General features: G+C 44.6%; 1 protein-coding gene across 1 annotated transcript in view; it reads left to right on the top strand.

Moving 5' to 3' along the window:
• Positions 1 to 16,212, top strand: part of ZNF827 (zinc finger protein 827) — a 230,581-nt gene extending 214,369 nt beyond the window's left edge. The window contains exon 14 of the mRNA XM_030191673.1: positions 9,260 to 16,212. Within this exon, the coding sequence (XP_030047533.1) occupies positions 9,260 to 10,070 (811 nt within the window). The 3' untranslated portion in view covers positions 10,071 to 16,212. The remainder of the gene's footprint in view (positions 1 to 9,259) is intronic.
• The last annotated feature ends 333 nt before the right edge of the window (positions 16,213 to 16,545 follow it).

Consider the following 16,545-nt stretch of genomic DNA (forward strand, 5'->3'; position numbering starts at 1 on the left):
TTGTTTAAATATATTTTCATGCAGGTTGTGTGCTAATGTAAAAGCAGTTAGCTTAGCAGGGTTTGAAAAAAAGTTTGGATAATTACCTAAAAGAAAAGTCTAAAGGTACATGTGAAAATTTACATTACTGCCAATTAGCACCCAGTTATCAGCGTTAATTGGCTCATTTGTCAATTAAATTGCATGCGCAAATTGCGCACACAATTTTGAGCACCATCCCCCAGATTCAATATAGCACAACCGGAATTGTGTGTGCAATTCTGGTCATATTCTGGATTTGTGTGTGCAATTTAATTACTTGACAAGCCAGTCAGCACCGATAATTGCCACTTAATAAGCAATTGTTGATACTAATTGGCATTAATTAGAATTTTACACACACAACTTGCTAGGTGTATTCTGTAAAGAGGTGCACATAAATTCTAATGCACACTGCCATACCTGGGAAGTTTGGTACTTATTGAGGGATGTACACATCAACTGTCTTTCTTTCACTTCCCCCACATACACTCTGACATACTCCTTTTCTCCCTCTCCCCTACCTTCCCTCCACCCCCTCAAGGATTATGACATTTTTCTCTCTATTCCCAAGCCCTTCCCCTGCATTATCCCCTTTCTCCCAGAACCTACCTAAGTGCTCCCCCTGATGCTAGGCATAAGCACCAAAGACTTATATGAGGAATCTCACTCTGCAAAAATCCCTCTGCCTCCTTTTCCAACCCTTCCCCCTCCTCCCCAGCAGCCTCCAAGCAACAGGAGGGGAGGCGATGAGCCATGTTTGGAGCAGAAAGAATAGAAGTGACACTCTGCTTCCCAATCAAACTCCTCCCTTCCTACATACAGGAAACAAGAGGGAAAGAGGTAAAGCTGAGGTGGACAGACCAGAGTCACCAAAGAAAAGTTACTCTGCTTTGTACTCCAGATCCACCTCTCCTGTTATTTCACCCCTTCCCTGGAGGCCTGCAGATGGCACAGACTAGCACTGACTACCTGGCCCCTTTACTAGTCTAGATTTGCTCCTGATGGTTCTAGGAGGATGGCAGGGCATCTTCAGGAAGTATGTAACCTCACTCCATAACTGGGAAATATTTTGATGTAAAAATTGCATTTTAGTATAATCTAGTGACAAAGCAGCTCAGTTGGTTTAAATATTTTTTTGTTTGTTTCACTGTTCCCAGGAGGGTAAAACGTAGTCGTCATACTGGCCAAACTGGATTATAATAGGTTTAAAATAGAGAATACCATAGACATAGTTTGGATTTCCCCTCCTTCTTCTCCACCTGTCACAGGTGCTAATGTTGAATTGGTCTCCCTCCCCTATGATTAAAGCAAATTGTGAAGGCAGTCCCCTCCTAATACTTCTGTCTGAACAACCATATACAATAATGGAGAAGATAGGTAAAGAGTCAACTGGCAGTAAATCTGACCATACAATAAATTTATAGGTTCGAGAGGTGATGCCTCAAGAAGCCCCCGGCTGAATAATTTAAAGGCTCACAGGGGCTGGGCTGCTTCATCATCGGCAACCACCTTTACAAATTTTTTTCTTATTGCTTTTCCTTTACTTAGAAATTTCACTACACAAATTACTTAGCTTTCATTCCATCTAGGCTCTCAGGACGCTGAATATGACCATGACCAACGGTGGCCAGCGTTTCGTCACCTGCCTCAGGGTCAAATGGTCTGCGTCAATCTGTAAAGGAAAAATAATAATGAGAACAGCAAACTAAATAGCATGGCACTAGTCTCATCCTAAAAATTTTTTTAAAGACCTTAGCTTAAAGAATACTCAGCTTCAGCGGGCCAGCCCTCCCTCCCCTATGGCCAATATGGCTTCCTTACTCTTTGTTTCTACAAAGTAAACAGGCAAAATACACCAGTGAATAAGATCTGGGTCTTTGTGGATGGTGCCTTGTGGTGGTCTAGCCCCGGGACTGAATCTACGTAAACCTGACCTGTCAAAGAAGCAGAAAGAGGCTGTCGGTAAAAATATAGAAATACAAATGCTTTTGCATACTGTATAGAGAAACACACTTACACACACGGTAAAAATACTTTTGAGTGTAAAAGTGACTTTTCTCTCTAATTTCAGGACTAGGCAGGGACTTTAAGTTCCCTTCCCAGCCCCTGCCGTACTCTGTCAGAGGGTCTGCCCTTCGTAGGATGAGCAAGGGTCAGAGGGCCTCAGGCACCCCAAAACTACGGAGGTAAATAACTTTCAAATTCAATGTATTTTTACCTCCAGCCAGTGTGTGGCGCTGCGTAACGACACTATACATTGATGCAAAAGCATTTTGGCTTACTAGCTTCCTGAATGGGTTTGTCAAATGTATCCTGAGGATGGGGGGGGGGGGTGCTTTGTGCTTTTTCCTTTATGATGGGAGTGGAGGAATCACTTAGTGGTTAGTGCAGTGGGCTGAGAACCAGGGGCAGCGGGGTACCAAAGGCGGGGCGATGGGTGTGGTCCACCCCGGGTGCAGGCAGCAAGGGGTGTACTGAGCAATTTCACAGCTGTCGGCTCTGCCGGTCCCTTGCTCCCTCTGACGTCAACTTCCTGTTCCTGGGCAGGGGACCGACAGAGCCGACAGCTGCATGACTGCTCAGTGCACCCCCTTGCTTGGGGGAGAGAGGGCGGGCAGGAGGGGGTGATGCGCCTGGAGGAGGGGCGTGCTCCACCCTGGGTAACAATCAAGTTAGGTATACCACTCACCAGGGGAACTGGGTTCGATTCCCACTGCAGCACCTAGCCCTCCATTGGCCTGGGAACAAAAACTTAAGATTGTGAGCCCACTAGGAAGTATCTACATATAATCATTGTAAACCGCTTTGATTGTACCACAGAAAGGCAGTATATTAAATCCTCTTCCCCTTAGACTGGAGGTTTAATATTGGCAAGGCTGCCGAGAGGAGCCGGGTCCAGGAGAAAGTTTTAATCTCCATTTCTACCTGTAGTACTGATTTTAGCTAGGAAAATTTACTCCAGCACTCGGCTCCAAGTCTCCCTTCAGAAGCAGGTTCAGTACAGTGCTGCCTGTGGAACGGTTCTCTCTCTGTGGTCTCTGCATGCCATAGTAGATAAAAGGGACAGACTGTTCACGGCCCCTGTTCAGTATCATTTCCCATTGGGAGGCTGTGTGACAGAAACCAGAGCATATTCCTGTGAAGGGGAAGCAACGTGTTCTGAGAATAAATGTGGCTTTCTGTAGAACAGGCCTTGTCAACCCGGTCCTTGGGGTACACAAAGTCCCATCGGGTTTTCAGGATATCCACAATGAATTATGCATGAGATAGATTGGCATTCACTTCCTCCTTGGTGTGCAAATCTATGTCTTGCATATTCCTTTCGGATAGCTTGAAAACCCAAGAACTGGGTTGAGACGCCCTGCTGTAGAACGTCAGAACATAGCCGCCGAGAGGGGGGGGGGGGCAAAATTCCCTGGGCCCAGGCCTCCAGGGGGGGCCCAGCACATGGGGTCTCTCTCTCTCTCCTTTTCCTGAGGGGACCTGAGTGATCATGTCCCGACAGGAGCAGGAGAGAAAAAAACCCTGACGCTGGGCCCCCCTTGCATTGCCTGCCTAGCAGCTGCTGGGCCTTCAGGCCGCGTATACTCAAGTTTTGAGACTGAGCATGTGCGACCTCAGGAAAGCAGATGCAGGGGCAGGCAATGCTGGGCAGAGGAAGGAGCTGCGCTGCCTGCAGCTGGTGGGGCCAGCCAAGGTACTTTGGGCGGGAAGGAGGGGAACGGTGGCAATGATGACTTTGGGGGGGGTGGGCGGCGGCCATGAAAATTCTGCCCCGGGCCCGGCTCAGTCTCTCGGCGGCCTTGCATCAGGAACATTTTTAGGAATGTGCATGGGAAAAACGTTCAGCTTTTCAGCATGTTTTCAAGCTCTCCACCAATTTTTGGACATTTTGGCTTTGTTTCACGCATTTGTGGTGGTAAACAAATTAACGCAGTTTAATTCATAGGTTTTAACAGGTGCTAAATTGATTTTATGCACGCACATCTGTAAAGATTTCAGATGCATAGCTGCATATCAGTATGACGCAAGTGATTTAACTACAATTTCTGTGTGTGGATGGAGGCTCTCTTGCTTTGATTGATTTATTTATTGCATTTGTATCCCACATTTTCCCACCTCTTTGCAGGCTCAATGTGGCTTACAATACCTCATGAATAGTGGAGATATATGAGAAATAAACATTTAGTATTACAGAAGGATCTTAGGTAACATGATAATGATAAAGCATGATATTAATATAACAAGCAAATGGTAAAGACAATTCTGGGTATATGTGAAGGAGTTCATATTTGTTGGTCTTTGCGGTATGCCTTGTTAAAGAGATGGGTCTTCAGTAGTTTGTGGAAGTTAGTTAGTTCATAGATCGATTTTAAGTTGCGCGGCAGCGCGTTCCAGAATTGTGTGCTCAAGTAGGAGAAGGTTGGCGCGTGCATTAGTTTGTATTTTAGTCCTTTGCAGTTGGGGAAATGAAGGTTGAGGAATGTGCGGGATGATGTCTTAGCATTCCTAGGCGGTAAGTCTATCAGGTCTGACATGTAGGCTGGGGCATCTCCATGAATGATTTTGTGGACCAGGGTACATATTTTGAACGTGATGCGTTCTTTAAGAGGGAGCCAATGCAGCTTTTCTTGTTGGGGTTTAGCACAAAAGTCCAATCTAGAAAGAGTCAACACACCTTCAGACCACTCTTTCCTCTGAGTGAGGGTCCTCCAATGGCATTGCTGCCAGTCGGGGACAGTGTTTCAATATTGTGTGTTCAGTCGCTAGGGACAGGCAGTTTCTGTGGAGCCCAGCAGAACTTGCCTGTCCCTCACTATTGAAAATGTGATAGTGATTCAGCAACCCACCCCCCCTCCCCTCCACTGCCAGGATTGTATGTGGAGGACTCCCACTCAGCTTAGAGGGAACAGTACTCCAGATATATAAGTACTGGGGAGATCATCATTCAAAACCACAAATAGACCCTACTCGTAAATAGTTCAAAGCTACCAGAGAGAGAGCAGCTGTAGCTGAGTAAGCACTGCTTGAAAGATTACTACTACTACTATTAAACATTTCTATAGCGCTACTAGACTTACGCAGCGCTGTACAAATCAACATGAAAAGACAGTCCCTGCCCAACAGAGCTTACAATCTAAATTGGACAGATGAACAGACAGCTAGGGGTGGGGAAATTGCAGTGGTGGGGGTGATAAGTGAGGGTGTTGAGTAAGAGAGTCATGGTTAGGATCTCACAAATTCTCAAGAAGCAATAATGCAAACTGTGTGCCACATTTGGGCCCTTATAAACCACTTATAGGTATCGAAGGAGGATGTTCTGCACTTTTAAGATAAGAAAGTAAGTTACTCTATATGGGTTTAAGATACAAAAAAAAATATTACCTAAAATTTTGAATGCTACTATTACAGTAAAAACAGAAATTTGAGTTAATACGGAGGATTTTGTCAAATGCATAAGAGATCCTGGTAAAACTCTGAGGACTTTTTTCTCTTATTAGTAAGTCACACACATACTGTTTATTTCCTGTTATTTGCGAGTGGGCTGTATGTAGTTTTGTAATGTAGAAACAGTAACAATGTTTGGAAAAGAGGATAGGGTTTTTAATATGGTCACTGCCCTCTCCCTCAGTCGTCTTATGCTTAATTCTAAATACTCATTGGTGCTGTTGAAAACAGGAAATTTAGTGCCCTTTCCCTCATTACGGATGCAAGCCCCCTCTGTCGTATATTCTCCACTGATCCATGTTATTTGCTCTCTTTACCCTGATGCCAGTGGCATATTTATTCAAGGTGCATGCGTTGTGTACGCACCCCCTGTCAGACCCAGCCCCCCCACCTATGCCTTAAAACCATCCTCTTCACCCAGACAGCAGCAGTGGCACTCTTAGGCTGCCTGAGGCCTGCACCAACATGCCACTTCTGATGCAGCTTCCTGGTTTGTGAAGGGCGGGATGGTTCAAAGAGAAAGTCTTTGTGCAGGCTGCAGGCAGTCTGAGTGCCGCTGCCCAGGCAAAGCCTGGAACAGAGGTGATTTTAAGGTGATCATCTGCCCGTGAGTGAATCTATGACATGTTCAAATCCCCCCCCCCCTTTCCTACTGATGCACCGTATTCCACTTGTTTCTTGGGTCCATATCAGAAATTGGTGGTAGTGGGTTCAATTTTGATAATGTTTGCAGATGGCAAACAGTTCTGGACATATCCATGTACTTTGCAGCCAGTGGAAAGTCTGCGCTGTGAAGTGCACACAGTGAGCTGGAAATATAATCACTGCATGTGCTTTCCCTCGCCAAACCTAACCCTGCCCTCATGTGTATGGGTAAAATTATGTGTGCTGTGAAACAATACATGTATTCTGCTCTGGGTAGGAGGAGGAACAATTTTCAAAGCATACTTTTACGTGGGTAAGCACGCATTTACCTACTGAAAAAAAAAGTGTGTGCAGTAGAATTGTGAAAGTTTGGGCAAATTATATAACTCCCCCCCCCCCCCCCCCCCCCCAAGCACTGCAGACCTGGCATCTTCATTTACCCAGTTCAGTTGGGCAATAATAAATTACGTGGCTTCAGTGCAATCAGACGTGACTGTGTGCTTTTTTTTTTTTTTTTTTTAAGTATTTAACAACCTAGGCAGCCTTGAGGTGAGTGGTAAACTGGATTAGACACTGGATTTGAGAGGTGATGGAGAATGTAACATACATAGTAACATAGTGGATGACGGCAGAAAAAGACCTGCACGGTCCATCCAGTCTGCCCAACAAGACAACTCATGTGTGCTACTTTTGTGTATACCCTACTTTGATTTGTACCTATGCTCTTCAGGGCACAGACCGTATAAGTCTGCCCAGCACTAGCCCCGCCTCCCAACCACCAGCCCCGCCTCCCACCACCGGCTCTGGCACAGACCGTATAAGTCTGCCCAGCACTAGCCCCGCCTCCCAACCACCAGCCCCGCCTCCCAACCACCGGCTCTAGCACAGACCGTATAAGTCTGCCCAGCACTATCCCCGCCTCCCACCACCGGCTCTGGCACAGACCGTATAAGTCTGCCCAGCGCTATCCCTGCCTCCCATCCTCCAGTCCCGCCTCCCACCACTGGCTCTGGCACAGGCCGTATAAGTCTGCCCAGCACTATCCCCGCCTCCCAACCTCCAGCCCCGCCTCCCAGAGTTTACTGGAGTGCTATACAGAGTTTACTGGAATGGAAGAAGGTCACCAGTGGGCTGCCACAGAGATCCTTTGCATCCTCTGCTGTTTTCTGTCAGTCTGCCTTCCCCCCCACCCACAAAGCTGAATAAGGGTCCAGAATACCCTCAGAGATATGGAGGTAAATAACTTTCAAATTTAATTTAGCTGTACCTCCTAGATGAATGAAGCAATACATCCCCATACAGAGGGAGAGACACATTTACAGGAGATCAGTCCTGGGGTTGGTTCTATTCCATGCTTTTAAGTCACATTAGAGATGAGCTACAAGGATAGGCCTTGTTTCTAGCACAAAGATCTGCAATTGTATTGATGACCCAGAAGGGAGTGGAGAGTTTAAGAAAGCTCGGAGTGGTTAGGAATGTAGCTGCTCAAATGAAATGTAGTAAAAGGCAGAGGTGTAAATGCACAGTGGTACAAAAATTCAGTGGAGCAGTACAGCTTAAGAGAGAAGAGATACTGAGAATTCCTTTGATCTAGGGGTAATCAAAACCTGATGTCATCAAGGTTGCAAGCCTGGGTGATAAAGCAATGGATAGAATTTAGAGAGAGCTAGAATTTGCAAAGATAAAACCAGCAGAAAGAAATAGAAGACAGCACTAACTCTGTACAGATCATTGATGAAACCATCTATTGTGTCCAGTTCTGGGACCATATCTCCGGAGGGCTATAGAGTTTTAGGCACTGTAAATCCTAAAAGGTGAGACTTAAGGACCTATATACTTATACTCTGGAGGAAAAGGGGGCTATCCGAAACATTAAAAAAAACCTTAAGAGTATAAGGGGCCACCAGAGAGTCTCACTTTTCACTAGAAAAAAAGTTCTCTCCCTCCCTCCCTCCCTCTCCCTCTTTTTTTTTTTTTTTTTATTCCCCCTTAATACTAACTAGATCCTGCAGTGCCTGCTAGATTCTGTCTGTTAATGCTGTGGTACAAAGTTTTTAACACTAAGTGGAAAAGACTATGGAGATTAGTTGATAAAATTTGCTTTTTATATTTTTATTTTGCCTATCACTAGCCTACAATTCCTCCTTTAAACCCCAATCTTTAAGTTCCCAGTGCACAAAGCAAAATAATGTTCACTTACCAGAGAAATGTCCTCTTCTCTCGGAACGTCTCAGAAAGTACTGTTTCAATATTGTGATTTTCAATCGCTAGGGCAGTGGTTCCCAAACCTGTCTTGGGGATCCCCACCAGTCAGGTTTTCAAGATATCAATAATGAAATAAGAGAGATTTGCATTCACCTACTCTAGTGCATTCAACTTGCTCTCATGAATATTCGTTGTGGATATCCTGAAAACTTGTCTGGGTGTTTCCCTAGAACAGGTTTGGGAACCACTGCGGTAGGGACTCCAGGAAGAGCTTGTCTGTCCCTCGCTATTGAAAATGTGGTATTGAAACAGCATCCACACTGGCAGGAATGTAGGTGGAGGACTCCTGTACAGCTTAAAGGGAATATTGATCCCTGATGCCACCTAATTGTGAGGGTAATTGCTAGCTGGCAATGTCACCTGATGATTCCATACACAGAGGACCCAGTTTGATTTAATCCCCTTTCCATTTCTCACCATGTGATGCAGGGGCGTAGCCAGACACCCAAGTTTGGGTGGGCCTGGACCCAAGGTGGGTGGGCAGCACTCCGCCTTGTCCTACAAGTGATTTGGTTTCTCCCTCTCTTGCCTGCAAGCCATATGATCTTTCAAATCCCCTCTCCCCCATATACCTTTTAAATACCAGATTTTCACCGGCAGCAAAAAGTTGTTGGGAGTTTTTGGCTGGTGGGACTTGGGGTCCCTGCCAGCCACATTATAGGTGTGCTGCTACTTGGTGGGCCTGAACCTAAAGTGACCCACCCTTGGCTACGCCACTGATGTGATGTTAAGCACTTAAAGGTCCTATGATGACTTGTTTGTACTGTAAGCTTTTGGGGGGGAGGCAGAGTACGCTATCAACATTGCATGAATATAGTTTTTATTGCCACAAAAGTATAACCCACTCCACCAACCTGTTTTCCTTTCCATTCTTCGGCAGGTGCCCTTTCTGTATTTACTCCTCAAACCGTCCTGCAGCCATGGAGTGTCACCTGAAGACCCACTACAAGCTGGAGTATAAGTGTCGCATTTGCCAGGCAGTGAAAGTGAATCAACTGGAGCTGGAAGTGCACATCCGGGAGCATCGTCTTGGCAACCATTACAAGTGCGACCAGTGCGGCTACCTCTCAAAAACAGCCAACAAGCTCATCGAGCATGTGCGTGTTCACACCGGGGAACGCCCTTTTCACTGTGACCAGTGCAGCTACAGCTGTAAACGCAAGGACAATCTGAACCTGCACAAGAAGCTCAAGCATGCCCCCCGGCAGACCTTCAGCTGCGACACGTGCCTCTTCAAGACCACCCATCCCTTTGTCTTCAGCCGCCATGTGAAGAAGCACCAAATTGCTGGCGATATCCTAGAAGAGGACAGGAAGGACCTGTGCACCTCCCCAAGGGAAACCAGTGCTCTCCTGGCCGGTGGCAGCTCCAGGAGCCTCTTGTCACCGCTCTCGGTCATGTCAGCCTCACAGGCCCTGCAGACGGTGGCCATGTCAGCCGCACAGAATGGTGGATCAGAGCCAAACTTTGCACTTAAGACCTTGACCATGAATGGCAGTTTTTTGCGCTTTGATAAATACCGGAACTCAGATTTTGCCCATCTAATTCCTTTGACAATGCTTTTCCCCCAGAACCACTTTGGTTTCACATTCCATCCACCTCGACCTCAGAGTGCCCCTGTGGGGGCCCCGTCTCCGAAGCACTCCTTCCTCGCCTACCTTGGGCTCACAGAAAGGGCAGAGACCGTTTAAGAGGCCCTGCCGTGCACCAAAATCCCAGCAGGCACCCGTTGTTATACACTATAGATTGGAGAAATCCAAATAAGGAAAAGAATCCATTAAACTGTGTATCTGTACTAAGGTTGGATACTGACTCCATATGCATATTTCCTGCGTTTTTATAAAGCTGCTTAATAAAAAAAAACCTCCAGAGAGGTAACGCACTTCATACTGCTACAGACAGAAGGCCAGTCTCCCATGCACTTTTCTAAGACCGTAATCGCTTGCGTGTTAACCTTTGAAAAAGGCTGGGTGTTTGTTTTGGGTTTTTTTTTTCCTTTCTGTATGTAAGAAGCTGACTCCAGTATGTGCCCTGCGATTTCTGTTCTGCCTTCTGCATCCCCCGCCTCCAGAATCGTTCGGGCTCTATTTTTGTTTTTTAATATACCTCATTTCCCATGCAGTAGTACAGGACCTCCAGAAGGGAAAAAAATGCTTTAGCGATTGCCCTAAACTGCAGCACTGACGTGGGTTTTCCTTTTGCTCCCCTGGCCTATGCCAAGTTCACCTCGAATCGAAGTTGGCATCGCCTCGGTAGTTAAGAACCTACAGAAATCTTTCACATTCAGATGTATACAGACATTCTTACACTCGCCTTCTCTCCTCCCTCCCACTGAGTTATGGCAAGTGGGGTTGCCAGATGGCTGTAGGTCATCAAGATTAAGGACAGACTGAGCCAGGCCTGGCCTTGTCCCTTGGGCCCATGTGCAGTTCTGGTTTCCCTATGAAAATCAGGACTTGGGTCAACAGTTTGGCCTGCCCCGTCACCAGAAGCTATCCAGGTATCTTCATAGTGTGCACCTCTAGAAAACGGTTGCGTCCTAGAACATGGTTAGTACGCAGTGGTGACCCTTTAAGGGGGAGGGGACCAGAACAACTGTTATTGCTAGACTTTTATTTTAAAATCCGCCGAAAGGGATTTAAAAAAAAAAAAACCGAAAGGGATTGGATACATTCTGAGTTTAGGCGCTCAGACTAAAACCGTGGCAGTTTTGCACAGTGCGTTATGTTGCACTATTTTGTTTCTGTCATTTGCAAACCAAGCTGGAAAATATAATGTTTGGGGTTCATTGAATTTCCGACTGTATGTGGGGAATTTTAACAAAAAAATTGTTGATTGCAAGTGTGTTTTGAATTGTACAGATATAAGAGGAGGAAAAAAATGCTGTTTAATTTCTGTTGTTCCGCTCAAAGCCACCTTCACAAGGGTAACAGCCGTGGTCACAGGTTTTAAACCTATGTCACAGGCGTTCTCCTTAACTCTGTTTCGTATATTTTGTTCCTGCCTGTGTCGGAGGCCCTTTATACCTATTTAAAGCTCTTATTATGGGGGCCATTGAAAATGGCAACATATCTAGCACTTTAGTACTGTAAGAAGCAGTCATGGAGTGGTTGCATAACACTTGTTACTCTTGAAAGAAATAAGCTAAACAAAAAAAAAAAAGTACTTTCTCTGGAATTAAAAAAAAAATGTTAATAGCTTTTTGTATTTTTAAAAACCTGAACTCCAGCGTACAGCAGGCGGTGAGGTCAAAACAAAAAGTGAAACGCACACGTATGTGTTAGTAAGAATTTGTCCTGGAAGAACGGGATCTGAAGAAAAATGTTTTGTTTTGCGGAGTTTTTTTTGTTTAGCCTGTCGGTGTTCTAGAATGATTTCTCTTGCATTGTCCCTTTGTCTCGATGTGCAGCCTGTGCATTCTGTTCTGCTTTGGTTCTGGCATGAAATTGGCAACTGTGCCGATGAAGCCTTTGTGAGGCTACGTTGGGACCCACACTAGCAAACTGAAGCTTATCGAGAAGGTTTCTAGACTTTACCTATTTTTCAGCCAATAAATTCATGCCAGAATTTTAACCTTTTTTTTTTTTTTTATTTTATTTTATCTGTTAGTTCATAAGGAGTTAGGGGCTTTACATGTCAAAACTACCTCTCCCAATTTTCCTCCAAAGGTCAGCCAGCCAATTGTCCCAAGGTTTAGGATTTTCTGGTACTTACAGCCCCTCTACACAAGTTGTGATGGGTGCAGGAAGTCTAAACAATGCGCAGAGCGCTATCAGTCATTTCTAATTAGATAATGCCACTTTGGTACAGGCACTGCTGGTGCTTAACAGTTCGGTTTCTACAGCTTCGTACAAGCGTAGGATCTGGTGGCAGTTAAAGACAGTCCTTTATGGCACAGTGGATCTCTAGCTTTCCTGTCTCAGGTGTTTGTGAATTCTGTTAGTCTCATTCCCCCCCCACACACACACACTGCCTTTTCCAAAGCATGGAGAGAGGTGCCAGGCAACTCTCTGGCTCCTGCAAAACTGGGAGGACCACAAAGAAAAAAAGCTGGGAACAGGGAGTGAGTTCTTTCTAAGAAGCCTTACAGGCAACTAGAGTTCCTTAATATGTTTTTGTTCTAAATATAGATTGTGGTAATAGAGAAGAACTATAAAAGCCCGTCTTATCTACCCACGTTACCAAATAACTAGCAGCTTTGTGCTGAGAGCTTGTGGGGAATTGGCAACTGAAATATAACCTGACCAAAGCCATCTGATTGATTGAGAAGGGTAGACGTGAAGGATCGTTTTATAAGGGGGCAAATAGGTGCCTATGTAGGCACTATTTTAGGGAGACGCAGAGGCGCCTGTGTTTTTGTGAAATACTAGTGTAAGCAGCAGAACTCCATGCCGCCACGTCAGAAGCAGACACGTACACCTGTCCTCAAGCCAGGACTATTTACATATGTGCTTAAATTAGCATATGTTATAGACTGCATGTATACCCGCCCAAACTCTGCTCCTGTAAATGTCTACTAACTTGTACTTCTAGCCCATTTCGCATGCATATGTGGTCACATATGCATCAAAATAACTTTATAAAATTATCCCAAAAAAGTGTAGTAGCAATCTTGGCCACAAACCAGTGGCTATCACATTTAATCAGCTGCTATCAGGACTGGCTTCAGTCAAAACTGTTAAATATTTGAGGAAGATTGTAGATCCCTAAAGAGAGAGATTTTACTGTATGTAGTGATAAATGAACGAGGAGAGCTGTGACGTAAGGGGAGAGACTGATCACAGAAGCAGTGGTCTGCATCCTACGCTGTTCAATGTAAAACCTAAGTAGTTAAACCTCAGTGTGACTGGTGAAAAATGGAACTGCTGTTACTGCCTTAATACCATGCACTGAAGAGCTGTCTACCGCCCTGCACCCCCCCCCCCCCCCCCCCCCCGTCATGGGCCACGAGTGCTGTGTTCAAAATGGCGCATCTTCACATCTGAAGGGAAGGTACCACCAAGATCGTGGAGGTTTCTATTGCACATACATTAAATAGCATCTAACAGAGGCCTGTGTTTATGTTCTAATACTTCCCCTCTAACCCTCCCACTTTTTACAGATTTGTTTGTAGTCAGTTTTTCATATTATCCTAAAGACCTCCTGTCTTATTTCAGGAAGTGCTGTACCATAGGGTGTTGTTGGTCTGTCTCTCACTTTGATAAAGTTATAGTTCTTCAGAAGCTGCCAAACTCCCCATCAAGAGGAAATTACGATTCAACCTTTTGTTTTCTACCATCCATGTATGCATTCTGTAAGACACAAAGCCCCAGAATACATAGGGATGAGAACTGGAAAACTAGGATTGTACTGGTATCTCATAAAGACTTGTTTAAAAGCTAAGGGAAGACCTAGATTGTCCATAATGTTGCTAGCAGAGAAATTTTGACTGCCAAACCCTTTGTCCACTTTTATTTCTTTGGACATGGCAGTTACTTTTGCTCCTTTTAGCTTCCAGTTCAGTGGAACCAATGCTGGCATTTGGCACACAAAGTCTTCATTCACAATAACATGAGGAGATTCCCCCCTACCACCACCACCACCATTCACTTGACCATCACTGCAATGATTAGGTTCTCAGTGGGGTGGGGGGGCTGTGTACCAAGGCTCTTTCTTGAACCTGGGAATCGTGTGTTCTAATTCCAGCCATTGGGTGTCACTGTTTCACAATAACTAGGACTCCTTCCCTATCCAGCAGTTATGGAGCAGTCTCTTCAGCATGTCTAGTCCTGGTCAGCCAGGAGGCGATAGATCATGGATTTCTGTATCAGTTACTGAGTCACAGCTATTAGCATCTTGAGTGCTCCTTTCTCTCTTACTTACATGTCTACTACCCGTGGTGCGTGAGGGTGAGCAAAGTAACAATATCACCTGCAATGCATAGTGGGAGTTTGGAGCCAGAAACTGAGAAATCTGTCCTTTTATTTAAGATTTTAAAGACTGGTTTTGTCAAATGAGGCAACAGAAAATTTATCAGGATACCTGAGATTTGTACAAGGAGGGAGAAGGATTTTAGTTAAACATATCTTGCCTTTAAAATGGAGTCTCCAAGACTCTTAGTTGAAACCATAGTTCAGTGTAACTGACTTGGTACTCGCCAGTGCTGAAGTGTGGTTCTTCTACAGATGTATGTAGCTATAACAGACCTGCCAAGTCTGACTCCTGCTTTTGCGGATCATCTCCTGCTGAAGAGCCAAGAACTTCAGTTTCCCCCCTCCATCAACAGCAGGAGATGCATTAATAATTCCTGCTGCCATGGGACCAGTTTCGCAACATGAGCTGCAAACTTTCACAGCTCTTTTTGCGAGACTGGTCCCGTGGTAGCAGGAAATGATGTTTTATTAAGGCATCTGCTGCTGCCAGAGAGTTGAGGTGTGCCAAGGAGTGGTGAGGGGGAAGCATGTCCTAAAAATCACCCTCTCAAAAATTGGGTCCCCTTGACAGCTCTGCTAGAAGTACAAGTTTTTACTTGCATATTTTGTGAATAAAATGGACCAAGAATTGAAAGGCCCTGCTTCAGCTACTCAGAGAGCCCTGCTGGGCCTACCAGTAGGACACATCCTCCTAAAAAGTGTTAAAAAAAAAAACCAAACAAAGAACCCTTTCATCTATTTACCAGTTCAGTATTTTACCTAAATCCCACAATCTGGCTATGTGGTTCAGGTTTTGAACATAGAGCCCGTCAATGTTGTTGGTCAAGTCTATTTAGCACTTTTGGAATAAAACGTTGCGCTTTCCAGTGCTTTGTGAATACTTTCTGAGTATTTGGAAGTTGCAATTTGGTGCTGGTAGTGAAGAGAATTAATACTAACAGTGTTCATCAAATCCTACCCACAGCATATGTAGCATTAGCTGGCTGATGGGGAGGACAAGAGAAAAGAAAGTTCTTAGCTCTCTGCAGCCTGTCAAGGCTCAGAATTCCAGAAAGGTTTGTTTACGTTGTTGTCCACGTGACACCGGCTCTCAATTCAGTTTTTAAGATTAGAAGAAATTCTCTCTACACACTACCTTGTATACCTTTGGCAGACATAGGAAAATTGGCCATCAGAGAGCTGATTTTTTTTCTGTTTTAGCTTTGAAAAGGGAAGAGGCCATATTGGGCCTTCCATTGTTTACATATTGGTGGGGTGTTCACTAAGGTCTAAAGGAAGATTGCCATGCATGGTGTGTTAAGGATATCCATGCAAATGATCACTATTACTGCTAACTACAAGAAGCTGGAAAAAACATTTTTTTAATTCTTTATTTATAGATTTCAAAATAATCATTCACTTTACATAAATGAAGGAAAATCGGGAAATACAAAAAGAAGAAAATTTCCATCCTTTACAAAGTCAAGAGTCAGGAAAATGCATTGTTACTTAGTCCCCAAATAATAGTAGTCAAGATACAAAGCAATCAAGAAGCTGGAAATTTGAAAGCAGCGTCTGTCTGTTTTTTGTTGTTTTTTTGGGTGGTTGTTTTTTTTAGTCTTGGTCCTTAATATTGTATGAAAATGGTGCAATAGTGAGAATTTGGTCTCTGATGTTTACTGGGAATCTGGCTGCATATTTTACAGCTGAATTAATGCTGTAACATCAAAAAGTTGAATTACCCACTATTACAGTGTCACCTTAAATATTTGTTTTTTTAAAAATTAAAACGTACAATTCTTTTAAAATCACAGCGTAATATTTTCAAAAAGAAATAAGATACTTCTGTATTGAGCTATTACCCTACAATGATGCACTTGCTATGCCTATGTATAAATTAGGTTGTTTGGGGGGGGGGGGGGGGGAGGGTTGGGGTTTCTTTTTTTTTAAGAGTTTTACTTTTTCAAAATGAGACCTATTATGACAGCTAAACCCAGAACTGACTTCTGTATGTGAATCACTCTTCCAGTGTTCACTCTAAACTGGGTGAGTTCCTGCTGAAATCTAACTACTGGGTGCTCTCTAGCCGCTTTGTGACTTAAGCTGCACAGGGCTTTCTAGTTTCGTTGGAGCTCCCAGCCTCGTGCGATCTGAACCGCCCAGGATCAACAGCTCCAAGAAGATCGAAGGGACAAGCATGGCTCAAACTGTAAAAAGTGGCTGAAGCATGGCACCCGGGGATTAGGTGTGTGCAGGGGCGTAGCCAGACCTTGAG

The sequence above is a fragment of the Microcaecilia unicolor genome, chromosome 2 (assembly GCF_901765095.1).
Source record: "Microcaecilia unicolor chromosome 2, aMicUni1.1, whole genome shotgun sequence".
NCBI lineage: Eukaryota > Metazoa > Chordata > Amphibia > Gymnophiona > Siphonopidae > Microcaecilia > Microcaecilia unicolor.